Source organism: Pelecanus crispus, chromosome 5 (genome assembly GCF_030463565.1).
Source record: "Pelecanus crispus isolate bPelCri1 chromosome 5, bPelCri1.pri, whole genome shotgun sequence".
Taxonomy (NCBI): domain Eukaryota; kingdom Metazoa; phylum Chordata; class Aves; order Pelecaniformes; family Pelecanidae; genus Pelecanus; species Pelecanus crispus.
Genome location: NC_134647.1, coordinates 11426511 through 11450957, shown reverse-complemented (window position 1 = coordinate 11450957; position 24447 = coordinate 11426511). Strand labels below are relative to the sequence as shown.

Here is a 24447-nt window from a genome sequence, read left to right as displayed (position 1 = left end):
TAAACACCTTTTCTTAGGCATTTTAAGTATGTCTGGAAAGAATCATAGAATAGAATCATAGAATCGTTTAGGTTGGAAAAGACCTTTAAGATCATCCAGTCCAACCATTAACCTACACTACCAAGTCCACACTAAACCAATCAAGGGTAGACTAGACTAAACCATGTTCCAAAGTGCCACGTCTACCCGTTTTTTGAACGTTTCCAGGGATGGTGACTCCACCACCTCTCTGGGCAGCCTGTTCCAATGCTTGACCACCCTTTCCGTGAAGAAATTTTTCCTAATATCCAACCTAAACCTCCCCTGGTGCAGCTTGAGCCCATTTCCTCTCCTCCTATCGCTAACTACTTTGGAGAAGAGACCAACACCCACCTCGCTACAACCTCCTTTCAGGTAGTTGTAGAGAGCGATAAGGTCTCCCCTCAGCCTCCTCTTCTCCAGACTAAACAACCCCAGTTCCCTCAGCCGCTCCTCATAAGGCCTGTGCTCCAGACCCTTCACCAGCTTCGTTGCCCTTCTCTGGACACACTCCAGCACCTCAATGTCTTTCTTGTATTGAGGGGCCCAGAACTGGACACAGTATTCCAGGTGCGGCCTCACCAGTGCCGAGTACAGGGGGACAATCACCTCCCTGCTCCTGCTGGCTCCTAGGAATGTAGTAAGTATTGCTGCACTTTCCATACCTTTTAGTATACAAGATATGTGCTTTTCAGCACAAATAGCCTGGACCACTTTTCAAAATGAGCCATCAACTCACTATGGATAAAACCAACTTTGTCTGATGTCCAGCTTGCTCACAAGAAAGTAGGAGACATCTCAGCTGAAAGGTGCTATGCTGAGAATTCTCCTTTCTTAGGGAATACAGCCCAAGCATTACAGGTCTCTCACGAGGCTCTGGAGTTCATCACCCCAATCCATGCATCCTTTTGCCAAGAGAGCTGTGCATTGAATTAAACCCCTGAACAGCTAATAAAATCTGCTGGGACATTATCTTTGTGGACAATAACTGTGTTCAAGTCTTCCCTTTCATTAAAAATCTCAAGTGTATGATTTACAGTCAAGTCTGAGACTTAGTGACTTACCTGCAAAAATTCAAGGACAGGTCATAACTAAAAAAAACCAAAATCAGAAGAATTTAGTCATGAGGACTTTTCACATTTTATTTGAAAACAGTGGGCTGTAAATTAATTACCAAACTATTTACATGGTAGTACCGTGGTTTTCTGGTCCTTCACACCCAGACAAAATGAGCAGGTACATGGCTGAGGATTCTCATTGGAGCAATTACTGTGTTTGGGGTGACGGTCACAGTGAGAGTCCTTGACAGAGGTGGCATTACTGGTGGTTCTCTTCTCTTTGCATAAGAAGTTGCTGACCTCACTGAACATAAGTACATGTAGCTGGGACATAGGAGGCCTCACACATTAACAGGATAAGCAGTGCCAAACCATGGACTTCATAAAACTACTCTTATCCTAGAATAAGGGTTTTATTAAGTGCTTTCAGCTTCATTTTCTCCACATGTTTTTGAACCTTCTCTCTGAGCTCGTTGTTTTGTGGTTGAAAATGTCCATCTGGATGGTTGTGCGGGTCTCTGCAAGAAGTTTAAAAAGCCATTTGTATTTATAATAGCCAGGGGAGCTACTTAGGAATGCTGACAAAAACAAAGGAAGAGACACTCAAACATAATTTCTCTCTTTCTTATAATGAACACAGAGGGTATTATTCCATTACCCATGCAGAATTGGAAAAGGAGTGAAACTGTGAAAAGAATATTCACTCTTGGCTTGGCCAGTTAGGAAAGCTAACCATCTGATAGCTAAACACATACTAGACTGAGTTTTACATTTTATCTATGAAGGAGCATACACTGTAATGGCCAGAACAACAGCATCCACATGTAAAACTGATTTGCCTTAAGGATAAAATGCTGAAACTGCTGTAGAGGAGCAATGTGTGCTCTTTCATCTAGTGAAACACCACTCCATCGATAACAACAAAGAACCTTCCAGTAACAAAAGGATTGGGACTTCATTGTTTGTTAATAATTTTTTGTTTCCCTCTTTACAAAGCCAAACAAATAAGAAAGCTTTCAACAAGTAAATATCAACACCCAGAGGTGTTTAATATAGAAAAGTATTTTCATTTTTGAAGAAAACATCTAAAACTTCAAAAAGAATTAAGCTTATAGTTATAAAACTACTCACCCAGGAAAAACACCATCCAACAATGTATCGCTGTAGAGAAAAAGGTCACTCTTTAGTTACACAGGGTATCCCAGATCCCCATGTTCTGACAAGCAGAGTGTCATAAAATGCAAAAAGCAGCACTGAGTCAGACACACCTGTGTTTTTACAGCAAATTATTTTCAATCAATGCTGTAGTAATCACAATACAGCAATCAGTGTTTTGTCAGAGAGCTCATAACACGCAGCACTGTTTTAAAGTTTAACGGCTGACAGTTGCACAGGATTTGAATGTCAGTCAAATAATTTCCCTCTAAAATTAAAGAAAATGAGACATTCAAATCTCTTGAAGGCTCTGAAAGTTTCAGGCTATTATGCACATCCTGACATCTAAGCCATACCATGACCACTTTAAAGAGGGGGCAACTGTTGGACAGAAAGATTAACACACTTGCTCCAAGTCACACAAGGTATCTGTGAAAACGCACGGTTAGAACTCAGCACTTCCTCCTGTGTTGCTCTATAATCACTTATCCTACCCATACTGCCTGCTGCTCAAGCCCGCTGCCCCCAGCGTCCCACTTAGCAGCTCATACACCTCCTTGCATCCTTCCTGCAACATCACATACCCCCAAGTTTCACACAGTGCATTCACTTCTGCTTCCAGCCCCATAGAACTGCTGGGCAGTTTTGAAATGCTGCTCTGAACCACGGTGGTAATCATCAACCCCATCAAAGACCCATTTGTCCCTTAGAGCTTTCCCTGTCCTCAGGTTCCCCCTCAAGGTTTCTCTGCTGAGCTGCAAACTCAGGACAGTGGCCTGAAAACACTGGAGGCAAAAGGCAGAATTTGGCTCCTACAGTGGCCAGTTTACAACATTTTAGGGAGCAGGTAATTCTGTGCTTATGAATGCAAGTTATTTTACACGCTGTGCTGTATGCCTAAAACATAATGTGTGTTGCTGAAGTGTGAAGCTCTGACAGCAACACAAATGAGACCCAATCCTAGGAAAAGCCTGAGAAAAAAGCACTATGCCAGGGGGAAATTCTAAGGGCTCATTCCTCTGCCAGCACTAATAAATACCTAACCAAAAGGGTCACTGAAAAGGAAATGCCACTGGTCCAAGAACATTGAATATCTCTGCGAAGGCAAGAAAACTGCCTCAAGAGTTAGATCATGTTGATAAAACTGAAGTCAGAGACATCCAGGCCAGCGTGTCACATTCACAGCTGCTTTCTGAAGTCTAATCCAGAGATTGTGTTTGCAGTGCAAATTTGCTCAAAGTACCAGATCTGCATCCCACTCGTGATGGAGCCCCTAGAGTATCTCAGTGTGACTTTCTACATAATTCTGAAGGGGATTCTTGTCTTCAGATTCCTTCCCATTCCTCTCCCCTAATTTCAGATTATACCTACCTTTCTTCTTTTGCTGATTTCTCTTTGCCTTCTTCTGAGAGTGCCTGCCCAATTTGTGGAAATTCAGCTCTCACCATCTCTGGAGTAAGTATCATTTTGAACTCAGTTTCATCTGTCTCACTAGAAATGAGTAAGACGAAGAACAATTAGGCTTTATCCTTTTAAAAGTATTTTTTAGCCAACCAAAAAAAAAGTGTGTTTTATGCAAGAGGGACTTTGTGCTTTTGCCTTTGTGGATCTCTCAGGACAGGTTTAGACACATCCATACAAGTGGTTAAGACATAATCACACTGATTACAAAATAGAGGAGAAACTTACAGGTCAATTATGTTCTCCCTGTCTCTCTCAGGTAAGTCATACAGCATTGGTGGTACATCTCTTGGAAGCATATCTAGACTGTAAGGATCCCTGTGATGGAAATGGTATTACTGTAAGATGGACAGAGAGTAACTGCACTCAATGCTTATATTTTGAAGCTTCACAGTAGCTGTAGTTACAATTAATATGATGTACTTTTAAATATTCCTCGAAAATCTGAGTACACCAGAAACTGTTGTGATATGGGGGAACGTGAGCCTGAGAGATGTTGGCTACCACTGGGTGCAGGTGCCCATATGTTAAAGGTTTTACCGTTCACACTTCTGCAGGACAGAGTTTGTACCTCCCAGGGTCTTCTGGCACTGAATCAAAAAGCATTCAGGAGAGATGTTATTGACAGTCCGGACCGGAACTCTCCTTCCCAGGCTAGGTATTTCCTTTAATGATATTGTTCTTAACCCACCCTTCAAGGAGGTCAGTAAGGGTTTTCCCTGTTGGTTTTGGATTTCTGAGTAGCAATTAATTCCACCTGTAGGCCCACTTTTATCTGTGGGACTAGTAAACTGGTCAATGTACTTACAGACAGCAGAAACTGGTGCAGGGTAGAGGCACCGTATATTCAAATTCTGTCTTACCTAGGTGTTGTACTTGTCAGAGTGGGAGGGTTAGAAAAAGTGGAATACACCACTGGCAAGAATCTTCTCCATTCCATTACTCCACAAATCACTTCCTGAAATGACAAGTGATACAGCAATTAGACTTCTAACACATAATGCAGTGGGGAGAGAGGCTTGCAGGACAGAACATCTGACTTGTTGGCTGAGAACTGAATCTGGGGAGCTGCAGTTCTGCATATTTAAAAGATGCTTCCTCCACTGCAAGGTCATGAAAATACAATAGACAGTGAAATGAAGGAAAGGGCAGAGAAATACTCAGGGATAAGAGTCATGGATAAAATCTAACAAGAATAAGTTATTCTGACCCATGTACTGACTACTTAGGTGCATGCATAATTTATATTTGAAAATGTCTTCTATCGAGGATGACTCTTCATCTTCCTTTTTGATTTCTTAGAGCAAATTCTCAGCAAGAACATACTCAAGCCAGGTACTCATACAATAAACCCAAAAGGACATACCTTGTGATGCAGAAATTTCTTTTGTGTGACTGGAATACTAGATCCTTTGGGGCATTCCTTGGTAAAGGTATATTTTGGATGAGGACAAAGATGATATTCAATATTTGTTTCAGAATAGGCCAAAGGAGGTAAAACTGGAATTAATCCTGGAGTGGGGTTCTAAAAAAAAAAAAAGAAGATATTAGTTTTAAAAATCATTTTGAGCACCATAAAGAATTAAATTGATGCAAATTCAGTTCTTACAATTAATGTAGTCTTCCCAGATTCACATCTTTGTCTCATTGTGACTGTTCTGTTTGGTGTGACCCTTCATTTCCTGTCTCTTCCCCTCATCACAGACCCATAATCTGCCTGGCTTATCCATGCTCTCTGCTGTCTAAAATACAGCAATTTAGGTGCTGTTTCCAAGTTTGGAAGAAAAAGCTATTGCCTGATTACTCCAAAAATCCATTACTGATTCTCTGAACAGCTCAGAATCCAAGAATGCGAACTGGCCTCACTGTGGTGGAAGCTAGCGAGCATTTTGCCATCTATTTCACTGCACTAGAATCTGTTTCTGAATAAAGACTAATGCTGGGTAGTGTGGGATCAGGCTGTGCCTGGCTCTTACATTGACATGACAGAGGGTTGAAAGAGACGCACAGAGGATCTCATCAGTAAGTCCACTGGTGTCCTGGTCATGTGGAGTGAGGACAAGTCTATACCATATAAGTTATGCCAAGACCACCAGATTAGCACACTGGGCTCTGGGCCATTGCAGCTAAGTAATGCTGAAAGACAGAGCCACCCAAGTCAGGCACAGTGCCATGCTGGCTTGGAGATGCTGCCTATACTCACGCACAGCACTACACTGAGCTATACAGCTGTCTCTGCCTGCTCAGAGACACCTCAGGGACCTCCAGGCTGTGCTGCAGTGTGTGGGAAATACCTTCTGTAGTCGGTGCCAAGTAGCACAATCTACACGACAATTAAGCAATAGAAAATCCTCCCACACACGTGGTTGTGATTTTTTGAATCTCTGTGCCTAATAATTTGGAAATGTGGTTTTGGGGTGCTATAAGAACTATTGGAAACTCTAAGGCAGCAAGACGCAATGTGAGCAGAGAGTTTGACTTCACTTTTCTCAGTTTACCTAAGGATCAGGTGTAACTGCAGTCCCAGCTGAACAGAAGGAAAAGACTGCACCTGTCCTACCTCCCTGGGCAAGAGCATGAGCTTACAGGACTGAGATGCCAAGAACACGGCTTTTCTTCTAACATCCACATGGGGAAACAAATGGAGAAGAGAGGGGCCCCATGGTGTTCCAGGGAATCCTGGGATCAGTGACCATTTGTGGAGTGTGAGACTGGAAGGGTCACTGGCAACTTTGCCTTATCATCCCTCCCCTAAACTGATCAAATTTCACCTTAAAGTGAAATGGTGCCCCTCTCAGTGGGATGATTTCTGTGACTGCTACCTACCAGGGCTTGCACCTTGAAGGATTACTGTCACTCTGGATAGTTTTATATATCAATCCGAGTAAGAGAATTGCCCAACAATTCCACATCAGGTTCTGATGAAACAAACACCCTTTCCCCTCCTTTCCTAGGTTCTTTGTGGAAGTTAACTTCTACTTACAAAAATGCGAAGTGGGTTGTTCTCTGTAGGGTAGACTAAAGCTTGGGGAGGAACCAGATTTAAGAGGCTGACATCCCTTTCTGCTACTTCTTCTGGAGATGGTTTGTGAAAATCCATCCTCTGGGAGACCAGGTTAAGCTGCCCCGCAGAAGCAACTACTTGAATCAACTCATCCTTGAAAAACACAGACATCAAAGGTTTTCACAGTGTAGTAAGCCTTTTGGTATAAAATGTTGAGACAAAATTAATCAAATAATGGTAGAAATGTAGAGTTGGGAGTGACTTCACCAAAGTTTGCATTTCAGATGACTGGTTACCTGGGCTCCTTGCCTCAGTGGTCGGGAAAGTTTTCGAGGTTTGTAACTTGTGGCTGCATGGTGTGTACAAAATGGCTGATACTTCATAATGCTGAAATGCTGAGGAACCTAAGTACAAAGAAAAAAGGTGTGCTGCAGGACATGGCAATAACCACTTCGGATTAACTCATAGATGGAATGGAATATTCCAGCTTTATCACAGACACATCACATCTCTGTGGTAAAAGATACCTGGATTACTATTCTGGAATGTGGTATATGAGCAAAACTTCGAGAAGTCACACTTCACCAGGGCAAACTGAATGAGTGCATAAAGGAATATTTCCATTCTTGCTTTTCTATGAAAGGTCATGGATTTAACAGTTTCTTGATCAAATATACTGAACTTAATGAGGTTGAGAAAAGCTGTGTTAAGTAACATACATAACACTGATAGAAGAATCAATGCGTAATAAGGGGAAAAGATGCTACAAGAAAGCGTCTAGACCTGTTACACCACCTGGAAAAAAAAGGAAGTGGACATTGAGCCAAAATCTGCATTGATTTGAACCTGAGGAAATATTTTTACTTTGATGGGGTGCAGAATTTGATCTTTTGCTATTCAAAAATTGGAAAGAAAAAGGTTTAGAAGTTGGGAGAAAAAATGTTTCTGTACTCATAGAGTTGAAAAAACATTGTGTATTTCAAGAATGAGATGTTTGCATTTCCTATGCAGGAATGAAGGAACTAAACATGCAGAACTGGATGCCAAATAAACAGAAGACTTTCATTACTTTTTAAAAGGAAGGACACTTTTATACTGTCACTTTTATAAAACTCTAAAATCAAAAGAAAAACTGTGTGGCATGCAGGGCTTACAGTACCCTCATTTATAGAAGGATTTTGTTATTTAAGATATAATAATTTCAGCTGAGGTGATTCATCTCTCTGTCTGGAGAAAGGGCATTTGCTGACTATAAGCTTGTTCCTTATGGAAACAGGTGACATTTGTTTTTAATAAAAGCGCGCTAATCACACAGCCACATTAAGGTAACATTTCTACTGGGCTGCACAATGGAGTCACTGAACCAGGCAGAAAACATATCTAACTGGACTGGTGAAAGACAGAAACATGATATAGCTGAGGAAGATATACTGACTCACCTTCAAGTCGTAAAAAGGAAGAATGTGTCTGACTTTCACATCTACAGATCCGATAGGAACTAGGCCAAGAGCATCAGGTGCCTGAAAGAATACAGTACTTAAAACCCAGTAACAGGGTGGGCATTTTATTTTGCATTGGCAGCAATCCATCAGCACAGTTACTTGAAAACATATGGAAATAACTGTGCAAACATTTTGTTTGATATTTTTCCTGTCCTTTCTTGGACTTTGGCATTTCAGTTATTTTTCATTTCTTTTCTTCTGCAAAATCATGGATGTTAACTAACTCTGATCATTAATGTATTACTCAGAATTTTAGAACACAATTAAGAGAATGCAAGGATTTTTTTATTGTTTTCAGCAGCACCCTTAGTAAATCTGAAGTCCTGAATTAATTTGTGGGAATCCCAGAACACCAGTCACATTGTGAAATTTTAATAAAGGCAGTACCAGGCCTGGGGCCAATGTCTTCAACAAAATTCTATCTTGAGTGTTGGCCACCATTTTAGTTACTATACCTACCAAATCACGGTGCAATTCATGGGAACTGTAAAAGGGGAATTCAAAAGGTAATATACGATCTTCAGATATGCTGGAAGAAATGCCCTTACATTCTTCACTTTTCTCTGGTTTTCTGAAACTCCTGCTTTCTGTCATGAATGGAAAGCAAATATTAAGATTTTGTAATATATCTTAAAATACTGTTTCAAAAATAGAATCAAACCACAATATATATTTAACATCTTCTTAAGACAAGATGTGTCTAGTCATTTTAATATAAAAAGTAAGGTAATATTTCCTAAAGGCTTTAAATGCCACAGCTACGAGACAGCAAGCACAATACCTTGACTAGCAGACAGATTTAATTTCCCCCTTTCTAAAAGGACATTACAGCCCCCTCATTCCAGTATGGTCCTCTATCTCATTCCACTCAGCAAGGCAGAGACAAGTCAGAAGGCCCCTCGTACACTAACTGCCATTATGCCTTCTACTTGAAGCACCCCTGCAACTCGTGCACACTGGGAATTAAAAGTGCCTACTTGCAGAAGCAGGAAAAGACCTGATATGGAAAGGTGTTTCAGCAGTTGTCAAATTGTGTGTTTATGAGGGAGTGGGGAACAAGAGACACAAATTCTCTTCTGTCCCCAGTATACCCAACTGTGACTCCCATCCAAGGCCAGTTTCCTTCTATGACTGTTAAAGAACAAGTGACTTTTCCAGGCCAGCACTTTCATTTCACTGTAAAGAAAAGCGATTGCTTGAAAGCACTTGTATGAGAACATGATAAGGAGGAAAACTCAAGCCAGTACTGGACACTTAGCCATGCATGTCATGGTTCCGACCATCTCATTTCACTGAGTTCAGATCCCCGCCTTCACCACATTCAGGTGTCTTTCCCTCTTCCATCCCCCATGCGATAAACTCTTCTTATCCTACGTCCCTAACCTCTTGGGCTCCACCTGATCTGTTTACCTACCTGTGTTTCTCATATACTCCTATCTGCTCTTTCCTTGTTTCTCAGGCCTATAAGTAGAATCATAGAACAGTTTGGGTTGGAAAGGACCTTTAAAGATGTTCTAGTCCAACCCTCCTGCCAGGGGCAGGGACATCTATCACTAGATCAGGTTGCTCAAAACCCCATCCAACCTGACCTTGAACACTTCCAGTGATGGACGATTTGCAACTTCTGCCCCGTGATTGAGTAGGTAAGTTGCAAGGCTCCTAAAAAGAGTTAATCAATTTTTTTAAACCTTGTAAATAATGTGCATAGACATATTTTGACTACAGCCATTTCCACCTTGCATACTTCTCTTTTTTGCTTGAAGACTCCTTTGTAGGGACTCCATCTTTACGTTTACATGTCAGTATATATGTAACACACCTGACACACTGCAGTACAACCTGAATTATCATAATTCATGGCCAAAATATCAACTTGTTCTTCTACTCCTTACCAGACACAGAGCCTTCCTCCAAACCTCTGGCTTCTCCGCTTAGCCCACGGAACAGAAGCAGTGAACGATTTAGCCGAATCTGAATCACAATCTGAGAGAATGATTTTAAAGCTTAATATTAAGCTGAACACTCTAGATTTACACCCATAGAAATATACGTACATTGCAACTGCATTTATTCAACAGAGCTCACTCAGACATCTCTATTTCAGAATTTTAATATAACTGTTTTCTGTTCAGGACGGAGAAAATGAGGAAGGAGAGATGTAGAATGGATCTCAACTCTACAGTGACATTTCGCAGCAAAAACAGTTCAAGCCTTCATTTAGCCTTGCAGGTTAATTAGACTTTTTTTGGCTAGGTCCTAATCAGCTGTGTCTATTGGCATATACAGATTTAACAACGAGTAAACAGTCAGTTGATCAGGCCCATATGAATACTCATGGCTCTGTGAATGAGGAGAATAAGTAGTAACCTGCACTGTGCAATTCGCCTAGTGCCATGTATCACAGGGTAACAGTGAAGAGTCCTGGGTTTCAATACGGGAAGGGGCCATTTAGCCACCTCCTTATCTCTGCAATACAGGAAAGAGCATGTCATTTCAGGACCTCCGTATCGAGCCTAATATTGTGAATAGATTGGAGAAGAATATCCAAACTGGATAGTAGGAGAGCAGGAAATGTCCATATTGCTTGCTGCATTTAGATTTACTGGGAAATGAGCAGTAGAGATGCAAGATAATTTTTAAACCAAATGAGATAAGTGATTTTACTGATTTAGTCTTTAGCTTCCAGGTTGGAAATTATCTTAGGAGGTCCTAGTCCAACCTCCTGCTCTGAGCAAGGCCAGCGATGAGACCAGACCAGGTTGCTCAGGGCTTTGTCCAGTCTGGTCTTGAAAACATCCAAGGATGTAGACTGTACAACCTCTCTGGCCAACCTGCTCCAACAATTGACTGTCCTCATGGTGAAAAAGGCTTTCCTTATATACAGTCTATACCACTCTTATTTGAATTCATGCCCATTGTTTCCCATGTACCCACCATGCACCATTGCAAAGATCCTGGCTCCATCATCAAAAACCTCCTCAGAGGTGTTGGAAGGTGCTGCTCTCTCCCTCATTTTCCCTCTCCAGGCTGAGTAAGTGTCTCCTCACAGAGTGAGTGCTCCAGACCCCGATCATCTTGCTGAATCTACAGTGAACTCACTCCACCTTATCGAGGTCTTTCTTGTACTAGGGGCTCAAAACTGGGCACAGTATTCCATATGCATTTTGAAAGCTTCTCTTTTTTGTGCAAAAGTATTTAAAAAAAAAAAAAATCTAATTCATCTGCATTTGTTTAGTATTGATCGCAATACTAAGCATCAGCGGAAGCACCAGCTGAATGCAAAACTTACTCCAGATCCTTATTTCCTGGTGAAGTAGGGACATATTTATCAAATGATCAAATCCTTGGCTAGCTGTGAAGACTCTTTACGTGCTAGTTTGCATGTTCTTTTGTGCTATTTCTAAGGCGTCATGCCATCACATTGCATTCTGGTTGTTCACATTACCTTGTATGCTGCTTGCTGGAATTTCCTTAACATCCTGTTTCTGTTGTCCCAAGGGTCATTACGGAGCAAGTCAAATGTGGGATGGACACTTGGATGCTGCATGGTATTTTTTAAAAGAAGAAAAAGAAAAGAAAAGAAGAAGGACACCCCTTTTACAACTAGACAAGGGAGGAATTTCCTGTAGCCCAAGCCATTCCTTGGCTTGAATCCATATGTTATTTCCAAACACTGGAATTAAGGCAAGTGAAAACGTTTAGAGTACTGACATTTAACCAGAAGCCTTCACTGCAGGGCATAATGGGAGGTAATCACCAAGTATTTGCAGATGCAGTATGGGGAATGCAGAGATAATGTAGCATGGTCTGCACTCACACATAAATGACTACCACATACTACAACTTCAGTGCAATACATGGGCAGTCAGACAGTGGAGAGAACAGACTAGATCTCTACTGAGTACACACTTCATCTTGCACAGATGTGAAGCTGGAATAGCTGTAAGGGCTCAAACCAGGGGCCCAGCAAAACCAGTATGCTGTCTCAAATAATGGCTGATAGTGCATACCCACAGAAGGGTGAAAGAACAGGGTAAACTTAGAGTGATCATTCCCCAGAATAACCTCCCCACATCTAGTGATCTCTGGCTCTTGGGACAGAGGTGATGTCTCTATATTTAATGCCTTAAACTGCCAGAATGCTTTTTGAACACAAGTAAATTTCTTTCTTGATGCATTAATCTCCTGTCCAGTTTTAAATTGATGTGACAGAAGAATGTGGCACTAGAAGAGACTCCAGCGGCCCCAGAGTACAGTACCTCTCAACAGGAGGGCATCCGCTCAAACAACGTTTAGATCAGGAAGGTCCTCAGAACACCAACTCCGCACAACCCCATGCCATGCCTCACCAAACAATTTTCAGCACTTTGTAACAGGCGTAAAATATAGTAAAAGGCCAACTCCCGCAGCTATTATGTTCCTCAAGAAGGTGGCAGCAAGGATCATTTGTGTTGCTAACATTTGAAGTTCCTTCAGTAACAAGCTATCTATTAAACAAAGGTTCCAATAATCCTAGGAACTGGATCTTAGGAAGTACCTCACACCACAGAGAAGGACAAAAAAAACCTAAGTACCAGAAAGGTTCCTGTCAATCTGACCTGCAGGTAAAGGTTGCAAATCTTGCGATACGCTGAACCGTATGTTTAGGCATAAGAAAAGTACTCCTGAGAGAACTTTCAGAAACAAGCAATCTGAATCTCAGGTTAGGCCGGCAGATTTCCACTTATCTCTCATCAGAAAATGAGTTGTGTATGTATCATAGTGCTTGCCCTACTGTACTAAAAGTAAAATGGGAAATAAGACACTGACACAGAAATGGGAATGTTAGCAGGAAAAGTATTCAGTGCCAAATATCTATGGCTGTTTGTTAGCTTAGTAGGTGGTAATAACACATAGCAGGCGACAACAACATATTAACAAACCTGGTCAACAGGCCGGATAACACGTCTGAAAGAAACTTCAACTTTGTTCCTTTGAAACTCCTGTTCTATGATGGGATCTCCTCTTTCGATCTAATTTGTCATCAGGAAGAACAACCACATTAGTACAAAGCATCCAGTGAATTCTTGTCTCCCTTACAATTAGTGGAACTCACTTACAACGTAACATTCTGGAGGTGCTTGACAAAGCACAGACTTTGTTCCCGTCTAGGGAATGATTACTGAAACGCCTGAGCAAGTCAAACAAAGTAAAATAATGTATTTTTGGGTCTGAGTTTCAATTAGATCCCTGCTCTAATGAAACACAGTTCGCTTTGCATAGCCAGAATCAGCCAGAGAGGGGTTACAGAACCAACACCGTAAGTTAGCACCCGAACAGATCTTCCCAGACAACAGCACTAGAGAAATTCCCTGCAGCTTTCCCATGTTCTGTGAACATCTCTGTCATGGTTTCCAATGGTGCCACCTCCTTAACCTGTTCATGTGTGAAACAGTTTACTACTTATATCACTTCACTTCTTTGAGACCCTCTCGAAGTGTTCAGGCATGCTGGATGAATACCAGTGCTTCTTTTCATTGTGTCTCTTCCATCCCAGTCCTACTTATTGTTTCATTTCCAGGATACCATTATGTCTTAAAGAAAGACCTTGGGGTTATTTTGCAGAGTGAAATTCCCATGATTTTCATGGACTGAGGTCTTAGTACAATGGAAGACAGACCAGTTAAAGGTCTCCAGGACAGCCACTCCCAGGCTGTATAACATAGTGGCCACTTGAGCAAATGATGGAGGGATAATAAATACTCTGTGAGGCCTAATGACACTCAAGGTGAACAAACTGACAGCATGAGCAAAAATACACCTCTGTAGAAAGTCATGGGGGCAACTGTGAAACCAGCCAGAGATCTCCACAGCCCCTATGGTCAATAGGTAAGTAAATAAATGTTTCTGAAGAAAGTTAACATACATCTAATTCAGTGATACAACAATCTCACAATTTAGATCCTCTTTTTACTCACTTCCTCCTTTGTTAGTATTAAATATAATGTTTGAATTAATTCACAGTGCCTAATTCAGTGTATAAATTAAGCCTTTACCCTATCTGTAAATAATTTTACTCCCATAAAGAGCTCCTTGGAAGTCAGTGGGATGTCAGAAGACACTTGAATATCCAGGAGGCAGGATAAGAGGGACAAGCCCCACCTGTCCCTGAGGGCTGTGCCACATGGGGAAAAATATTTCCTGCCACCAACTATTCCTGCTGTCACCTCCATGGAAGATGACCTGCAGTCTGGGGGTGACTGGAAGAAGCCAAAGAGAGAGAGGGTGAAGGTGTAGAAGAACAACCTGATGAATGCTCTCCCCATGGCTCTGTGTGGGAGTACTGACGTTGACTGTGAGCCATTCAGGACATCAGCTCTTGAGAGAGGTACCACATAAACAAAAGGTTGGATGCAGCCACGGTGCTGACAGGATTATGCTGCAACGTTGCACTGTCATGTGGATGGATGGCTGGGTGCAAATCTGCTAGGTTGGGCAAATATCTAGTTTCATTTCCTTTAATAATTTATCCTTCTCTCTGTCTACGTCCAAGATAAAACCACCTCAGAAACAGTGATACACAGGCATAATAAAGATATAACTGCAAGAAGAAGTGCAGCTAGTACACGTTTGCATTGATGTATAAAGAAAAACTGAAGACATAGAGAACTTGTTCACTTATTCACTAGAAAAACCAGCAAAGACTAACCTTGTATTGCTCTTCTTCCCTCTGTCGGTTTTCAATAATCTCTTTTTTAAATTCCACAGAGACTGGATCTTTGCCTCTATGAACTTGCCTGCATTTACAGTGGAGGCAAGAAAAATGCTTTACTGCTATGGATTACTACTGAGACTGCTCTTGGGCAGAAGAGGAAAAAATGAAAGTAAACCAACAGTAACTTAGCTGTAAAACCTATCAGGACATGAAATGGCAGCATTACACACTAGTGGATATTGCATACATCATTCATAGAGGCCTTAGTTAAGCAAACCCCAGTATTGTTAATGTGGTTAACTAGTGCTTACCACTTCAGATGATTTGCTTCCTCTTCCTTAATATTTTGTTTGACTTTTAGTTGAAATATGGCTTCCTTCATCTGTCTTGTTTTTATCCCTTCACTGCCTTGGCAAAGGGCTGCAGGAATATCAGAAAGCCATATCACACTTCAAACTAGACTGAATTTTTAATTGGGAAATCCACCCATTACGATAACTGAACTCATTAATACATAAAGCTAAGGTGAGATTTCTTACAGAAACTACAATCACATCACCTCAGCAATTCTGAAGCTGAGTTCCTCATCGGAAACTTACAAATAACACTAAGACCAAGTTTGTGCTGCTTAACTACATTACCTTCTTTCAAGTCCTTAATCTTCAATTTGCCTGGTTCCTGATTCAAAACAGTAGCTACAGCATATGGATTTGACAAGTCTGTGGGGAATCTGAGATTCTGGTATTCAATTTCCTATGAGATATAAATTAATAGGAAGAAATAGAAACAGGAAAGATTTTCAGCCCAGAAAAGTACTCATGATTATTATCTCTTCACACCTTTACTTTTTGAATAGGCCTCGATCGTGGCTGGCTGAATTGGTCTCTTCTCCACACCATGGATTTTCCTGTAGATGCAGCTTTTTTCGCCGGACAACTTCGTTGTTTGTCATAACGTTCTTTTCTAGGTGTCAGAAGGACAGATATTGCTCTTATAAGTAGTCTGTAAATGGCATATAAGTCTATTACATGCATTTACAATGCCTTTAGATACACAAGACTGAAAATTTCTCCCCCAAACTACAACTGGAACCAAACTTTCTAATCTTCAGAGTTCACAAAAAATTAAGTACAGCCCAAAAGACCTTATTGCTCAAAAAATCTTGTACCTTGCAAGGCCTCAACAATAACAATAACATAGAGCAGGCATAATAGAAGCTGAGGATGCTCAACGCTTCTTTAAGGATATGCAACTTCTCATTATTTTTATTTTGGTACAGTTTCACTTCATACAGACTAAGGGAGTTCTGAGCAAATGATGTAAGAGAGCAGGTACATGTATTAACAGTCGAATTACATTAGTGCATTTTACGTCTCCACAGATACAAATGCTTAAAATGATTACAGCAAAATGGCATGAAATCCTATTACATAGGTATTTTTTAGCACTGGGCAAAAATACTCAAAGATCAGTCAGCCATACATACATTAGACCCAGGTGTGGTGTTGACGTTCCTGTGAATACACATACATAGGGTTTTGAGTGAAACTGTGAAATCCATAACTGCATTGTCATTTGTGCTGTTCCATACTCAAGTGGGGAATATTTCACAGTTAATTCTACTTTCCCATTGCCTGGAATGATTCCTGTGATTAGAGGAGAAAAACAGTGTGTCCATCTAATGCGACCCCACTTCATTATGCTGAAATTGATTCTGAACTACTTTTTTTTTAAACAATATTAATGTTTGATTGGGTGGCAGTAGGCCTGGAAAATATTTCAGGTGTCAGAATGTCTTTCAAGAACTATCCATTGCCAGATAATGGGAGAAATTTTGCAATAGCAGAGAGATCTGACAGTAAGACTGTAATATTTCCTACTGTTGTAAAAATGGTTGCTACTTTATATGGAGAAATTCTTCACTTGCATCTGCCAGTCTTAAGTCTCTGGCACTTCCTGCTTTCATGAGCAAAGCATTATAAACATATTCCTCTGTGCTCTTCCAAGTTGGGGGAATCATCTGGATTTGATGCATTATCTGTCTCTACTTGGTCTTATTTCCTTATTACCTACTCCATTTATTTTAACCACCCTTCATATTCCTAAATATCCAGAACAATCACAGGATACAGGTCCTGATGCTCCTCAGCATTTCTGCAACAAGGAGTTTATTCAGCTCATCAGAAATATTAATTTGTCATCTCTGTAAAGTGACCATTGCCTGGTTTTCTGCATCCTGTAGTTTCAAATACCAGTTAGTTTCACTGGGATATTTTTGTTCCCCTTTCTCCCAAGAAGTAAGCCAACTTAGAAAGTATGAATTAGTTCCAGCCACTTTGTCTATGGCCATGCAAAAAATCAAAAACTTCCTGATGGATTTTACAACTTCTCCTTACTCAGTTGTAACATTGTTCCTTTCCTCCCTTGATATATCAAAACTTCTTTAAGCACAAAGTAAGAAAGAATACTATACTGAAAGAATGACCCAAAACAAGGCAGCAGCATAGTTCATCTTTGTGAACCACACATCTAATAGAATCCAACTACTACCTCTGAAGAATGAAAATCCATCTGACAAGATAGGGCAAATTCATATAACTGTACATACAGGAACAACAGCAACTTTTATTGAAGTGCATAAATAATCAAAGATTAAATTCCAGTGTCATAACTGGCACTAAGGCCAGATTTATGAAAGTTTTCATTTATTTAGAACTTTATGTATTTTCATAGAATTGACTAGACTGCCTAAGTGAACTATGCAGCCAGGTCTCATTCACTTACACATTTTTGTCAGAACACCTGGGCACTTACATGCTTCTACCGACACCTGGCAAATGTAACAATGATAGCAACTGACCTGCAAATAGTTACATCTGTCTCAAGACAGAGCCCTCTCCAGCATTAAGCACAAAAATAGCTGCGCATACTGGAGCCAAAAGTCCCTGCCTTTTGTGAAGCCCGTACCCAGAGGACTAGGCTGAGTCTAATATCCACTGCCGTCCCATGCAATGCCTGCAGCAGTGTGTTTTGTGCCCATCACTGTAATGGCTCCTGAAGCAAGAGACACAATCCTATCAAATCCTTCCAGACCACTAGGGAAAAACAGGTGCAGGGATATGTTTGATAGAGCAGAGGTCACCTTTTATTTCCTCTGTGCCCACAGTCAAGTAACATGATGCACACCTATTCCACAAAGAGAGATATCTGTTCCTTTAATGGGGCAGGAGCCAGACAGTCCTTGGGGAAAGGTGTGGTAAAGAGGTCAATGCCGGGCTTCCTGCCCTTCTCCTTTCCAAAGGCCGCACCAGCAAAGAGAGAAGACAAAGGCCGGATGGACTGTTTGGGACGTCCCATACTTTGCCAGAGGTCTGTAGATGGGCATTGACAAAAGAAATCTACTGGTCACAGGGGGCTATTTGCCATAAGGCTGCATATGACTAATATTTATCAGCCTGCATTTACCTGGAAATGCTCTTGAGGCAAGGGCTTTTTCTGTACAGCACTGAATACACTGTCACTAGTAACTACACTTAATAAATACGGATTTAACTTTTAGAATTTTAAATAAGTTCAATCTACCAAATGTTGGTTGGACAGAGAAGGCTCTGTGACGCTGAATAAAATCAATGTGGAATTCAAAGTCTATTGGACAGCTGCACTGCAATGGGATAACATACTCCTTACTGAAAAGAGAAAGGAAGAAAGAAATTAATGAAACTACAGTTGATCATCAATTACAAGCTGGAAAATCATATTATACAAAACATGCACTGAATTTATCTGTGTTCAGAGGGATGGGTTATTTATTAACGTGAAACAGCCATTCCTCATTGTTCCAAAACAGCAAAATATTTCAGATCTTTCACTCAGTGAGGAAATGAGAGCTAAATCTTGATTTGAATGCTGGATATTTTACATCTTGACTTACTTTCTCCTACCCATACAGAATCTGATTAAAGAAAAATGTGTAAAAGTTACTGTTTAGAAGTTATTTATGCTCACATTCTTACAAACTGCAATGTCTAGCAAGTACAAACAATGCAAACTGGAGCAACAATAAGCACAGAACCAGAAATCAGTCGCCTCCCATGGCCCTCCTTGTGGAAGACAATGAGAAAAGACTGTGCAGTTTTCAAAAGTGTTGAAAACTTCAGCACATCAGAATGACTGGACTTTAACCACCACAGAAATAATGATGCCATGGCCTGATTTTCATAAAAGCCCTTTATGTCTCACACTGGTTGTGTGAGGGGTATTAGCACACACCTTTTCAAGCTGTATTGCTTTTGTGTGCAGCTGTTTTCACATATCAAATTGAAACACAAAAGCATTGGTCTAACACCATCCATCATCCTACAAATCAAGACCAATTTACCCAGGCTTATTTCTGGTTTTTGTAAACTGTCTGACTGAAATCCTATCCTGCTGATTAGCAAAGAATACATGTTATACACAGTGTTCCTTTGGAAAGCCTAAGGAAATAAACAATAATAGCAAAGTCCTTTTTTCTCTGCCTTAATATGACCTGTTCATGAAGAAGATGTAACAGCAGACTGGGGAGGCAATTTGGTTTATGGTATAGTGCAGCCTGTACAGTAACCAAAGTGCCTTAAAAACAAGACAATTATGCCGCCTGTTGCCTTATGCACCTTCTGTACCTAAGGAGAAAGCTGGGTAGTAGAATATAGGCCTTATCCTACCCTTATAGCAGTAAAAAGTTTTCCCACTGACCTCAGTGGGCTATGGATTGAGTCCATAGTCCTTTGGGTTCTGTACATTACCAAGTATCTCAGAGAGCTTTCTTTTTTAGGAAAGTTTTTAATAGCCTACTGATAAAAAATACTGGTAAAAATTAAGGTTTGAAACCATCAGTTTTCTCTTCAGGAACTCTTCCAAATTCCTCAGGGGCATCTCTGAGCAACCCTGTTGAGTTGGAAAATTTTCCCATTATTTAAAATTGTACTTTGTACTCTGCCTAATCTCTTCTCTGTGTTCTGAGAATATGAAAATTCTGTATACTTCAGCGCTTGTTTTAAAAATGGAGCAAATAAGCAAAATCACATCATGCCTAGAATGTTCAGTCCTATGAGAAAGCTGTAGCGTCACTTCTGACAGATTCACTAGAGTTTAACAGATTAAGGGGGATTAGAAAAACAAATAAACAAAAAGACACAAATGTTCATTCTACAATGCTGGGCTCATTTTTACTGCAGAATTTTGCATTTTTCTTGTATGTGCCTTGCCTATTCATATTTCTGTGCTTCAGTAAAATTAATGAGTTACTTCCAACTCACAGATTAAGACACAACCTAGCTGCTAAGACCTTCAGTTCCTAGAATTCACTCAAATCTTTACACTAACACAAATCACCATAATTACAACTAATATAGCCAATATACTACAGAACTAGACCGTAATCAACAGGATATCCCTTCTCCTTTTTTCCCTTCCCAGTTCCTATTAACAATTATTACCGATTACTTCATGAGAACAGTCAGTGTTACATCTATGCTACAGACAAAGCAAGATGAAGTCTATCCATTTAGAGCGCCACATCGGAAGATCACTTTAAATATTTTTAAATAGAAGAAGCAAATCTAATGTCTGATCAACCTCTGGACTGAGGTTAGCTATTTGCTGTCACTTACACCTACCATTACCAGCTCATACCTTCATTTCCAGAACTCTTCATCTTGAAAGGAAGGTCCACTCACTTAGGACTTATTAACGCTAAAAAGACATAGCACTTAGGAGTGTACAGATATGAACAGCAGCCATATTGCTTCACTATACAGTGAATGAAGTGAGTCAGCACCAATCTAGACTAGCTGAAACCCCAGTTCCATCTATGTATATGTTCAGTGTGTGCATCATTTACTTTCCTGTGAATGTGTGCCTGAAACAGTTCGTATACGGAATTATTTTGCAGTCCAGATGGTAGCTGACTTCCTTAAAGCTTCCAAGACATTAAGTTGTACAAATAGAGGAAAATGAGATTTTTCAGATTTTGTGCATGTCTCACAAAACGTGGACAAATGTCTGTCTTTAACTCACCTCTGACCAACTGATACATCAGACAGATTTATAAATGATGGAAATTCTACAACATTCACAGCAGGGTAAGCATGCACAGGAACAACTAATGTATCTTCTCCCTGCAAAAAAAAAGGGGTAAATATTTGTTTCTTATGATGAATAAATGTTTTGGAAAGAAAATTTGTCTGTAGTAGTTGGCCAGTAAGTGGGCATAAAACACCTCCAAGTTCATCACTGTATTGCACCTCAGGATACTGGTATTCTGCCTGCTTTCAGTATCCATCTGTCTTTCCATATTTTCAGCAACTATCTAGATCTCCTCCAAGCCTACTCAGCTAAGACACTACATCAGTGTGGCACAAAGACTGATCTATTGGCAAAGAGTAACAGAATAAGGAAGATATTCTACCCACAGCTCTGGGATGTTTACAGAGAGAAAAATGTTAAATACTTAAAATAAAATACTCCAATCCAGACTTACTGGGAATGAACCCATGTGGCTCTAGGAGATTAACTGTACCTTTACTTTATCCTTATCATTATCATCATGGCCTAACAGTTGTTTCATTCCTTTACAACTGTAAATATATTTTATAATAAATCCTCACCTGACAGTGAATTCGTATGCAGTCATAGTAATACCGCCACTCATCAGGACAAAAATCAACAGTAACAGAATATGACAAGCCAGGGACAAGCCGGTGCTAGAAAATGACCCAAAATAAGATAGAACACATGTAGAAGCCACTTATATGACACAAAACAGTGCTGCATGCAAAGAGCAGCATGAAGGCTTTCTGATACTTACCGTTTTGTTATATTTGATCTGAAAATACTTTGTCTGGGGTGGTATTATATGAAGGTTTACTACATCGCCAGAAATATTTATCAGCTTCTGTAGAACAAAAGAAAACCAAAACCGCAAACCACTTTACAATATAAGAGGTCAACTGAGAATGCCAACTGTCCTTTTTGTGAGACTATCCATAGTGAAGAAGCTGTACTAAACAAGGAAGTAATAATTTTTACTTTAGCAGAAATAATTCTGAATATGCTCTGAATTTAAAAGAAAATTATGTAAACCTTGCATCCTGTATTTTTATTCTTTGGAGCCAAGTCACAATTCCTTACCTATGAATAACAGTTAGTCTTGCTAAAGAAGATGCTACTGTTGAATCAAATTCTGGTCCTGTTTTGCTTATGTGCAAAAGGAACAAAAAATGAAACAACCTATTGACTTCGCTTTTACAGAGGTCTGAAGCAACAGAAATGATGTAATATTCCATGGTTTTGTTTTGGATCACAAAGCAACAAACATTTGGATGGTGAGAGTTCAGCCTGTAAAGCCTCCTGCATCTTCTTTACTTTCATTACATTTCATTTACTTTCATTTACTTGCAATCACCTCTGCCTCAAAACACCTACCACATGAATAAAGGCAGCAGACAATGGGAAGGCAGAAGAAGAAAAGGAAATACCCAAACTATTCACAAACGTAATTAAACCTATGCACTGAGATTCTTTCCTTAGATTAAATTGCTCCTGGCAGAAGGCCAGGGGTGCTTTCAAAATTTTCCCACCAATGAACATGTTTGCAGTCACAGTGATGGTCCAAATACATTTTCAAAACAGTCTCTTACGGAGTTAATGCACGAGTCCTTCATTCACAACATGCAGGTCACTTATCATTAACACTGCTCGCAGACACAGGAAACGCAAAGGTAAAACAGAGACTGTAAAGGACAGTGATGCACACAGCATGGTACTCGTCTGGTTTGTTACTGCAGGGCCACTGATTTTAAGTACTGCTTTTTAGAGCACTCCATAGAGCAAAAGGCCTCATGACCACAAGCAGTCTACTCAGCTTCTGTTATCCTTTTATGAGCCCCAAGAGGATCCCTGCTCTGACACTTACCAGCATCTGTTGGTGATGTTTTCCAGCTTCATACCCTCCATAGTGTAACACGGCAGGCTCAGCCTGTATAACCTTGCTCCTCTGAAGTTCTGAATAAATCTCTATAGAGATAGATAATAAAACAGGGAGAAAAGGAGACCAGGTGAAGCACACATGATGACTGTTACTTACATTGATTAAGTATATTTATGTTGCACCCAATGTATTATAAAGAAAAAATGAGACAGAGATTATTTCTCCTGTTAAGCATGTATGACTCTTTAAATGGAAAGTTAAAGCAGCATCTACTACCCCAGCAGAGCCATGATCCTGTCTCCAGTTTATCTCTTGGCATCAACAAGCCACCCCAAAACTTTAGGGTCAGCTAGGATCAGTACAGCCGCTATTTCTTTCCTGACTACCTCTCCCATGACCTGGGCTCACAGGAAGATGCAATTTAAGAAACAGGATGGGAGTTTTGCCTCCGAGTTGTGAAAAAAATAATAGAGAAGTGCCTCCTAGGATTGCTCGAAGGTTGGGGAACAGTCAGAGAGCAGAAACTTACTTGATTCCAGCAGGTGATTGGGGACAGCATGTCTTTTTTTAGGTTCCTCCACTAGGCTACCCAGAAGGACACTGGGTATTTTCTTGAAGGATTTCTTAGCAATCGTGATTTCTGTGGCAGCCGATGGAACCACGTCCATGTTAGTACAGAAATGGAGTCTGAATGGTACTAAAATTCCTCAGCACCTGGGGTCAAATCAAAATAACATAATAATCAAAATGTCTTCCCTTGCACAGGTAACTTGTGTTGCCTAAAACTGCCTAAAAACATTTAAGAGAGGGAGTTACTTTTTTTCCTACTGAAGTAGATTACTCTGTGTGTGCTAAGTACAAAGACAGAGGGATTCCAGGAAACCCTGCTCCCACCGCAAGCCCTAGCACTTTGGGCATGTTCATCTGTTCTAAGGCTTATTTGGGACATTTGGCTTTCAGGACTGTGTAAAACATCTCTCTTCCTTCATGTCCCCCAGCACAAAGAAGGAGAGAAGGTTCTTCTGATAATTCCATTATCCAAACTGATTTCTGCAGAGATGTTTTTCCAATCTCTCCCGAGTGTTTGGGTTGTTAACTTGCAGATTCATTTTTAATTTTTAAATATTAATATGAGGGATAAGAAAATTGGCATTTGAGTCTTTTGTTTGGATAGCATCATCTGGGTTCTTTGTTTAGTGAAGATAACAGTAAACCCAGAAGGCCATGGGTATTATAGATCCTGTGTTAAGTAAGCACAGTTATCAGAACATAAACTTCTCTAATGACAAGTGCAAATATTACACAATAAGGAAATCAGACACAATCCATCCACAAGAAATCATCTTCATAAATATAGAACATAGCTGTTGGCTCTCCTATGAACTGGAGAACTGCATGGAGAAAAAGACAAGATACATTTGGAAAAAGTACTGAGTTCAAAAGCCATGCTGGATTTTTCAGCCCTCAAGAATGGGGTTGAAAACCCTTCATTTGGCATTTGTTCTTAGAATAGAATCATAGAATCATTTAGGTTGGGAAAGACCTTTAAGATCACCAAGTCCAACCGTTAACCTAGCACTGCCAAG

At 40.3% G+C, this 24447-nt stretch overlaps 1 protein-coding gene across 1 annotated transcript; it reads right to left on the bottom strand.

Annotated features, from left to right (window-relative positions):
* Positions 1-1470: 1470 nt before the first annotated feature.
* Positions 1471-23529, bottom strand: CFAP221 (cilia and flagella associated protein 221). Its single transcript, XM_075711350.1, has 24 exons — positions 23391-23529; positions 22847-22947; positions 21740-21826; positions 21540-21635; positions 20950-21050; positions 18475-18578; positions 16379-16538; positions 15732-15855; positions 15534-15645; positions 15204-15312; positions 14887-14974; positions 13121-13210; positions 11644-11739; positions 10091-10181; positions 8658-8785; positions 8136-8216; positions 6993-7100; positions 6676-6849; positions 5059-5217; positions 4556-4650; positions 3921-4010; positions 3603-3722; positions 2208-2237; positions 1471-1594 (listed from the first exon to the last, which is right to left on the bottom strand). Exons 1-24 carry the CDS (start codon positions 23527-23529, stop codon positions 1471-1473), a joined length of 2607 nt encoding a protein of 868 aa, XP_075567465.1.
* Between the last annotated feature and the right edge of the window lie 918 nt (positions 23530-24447).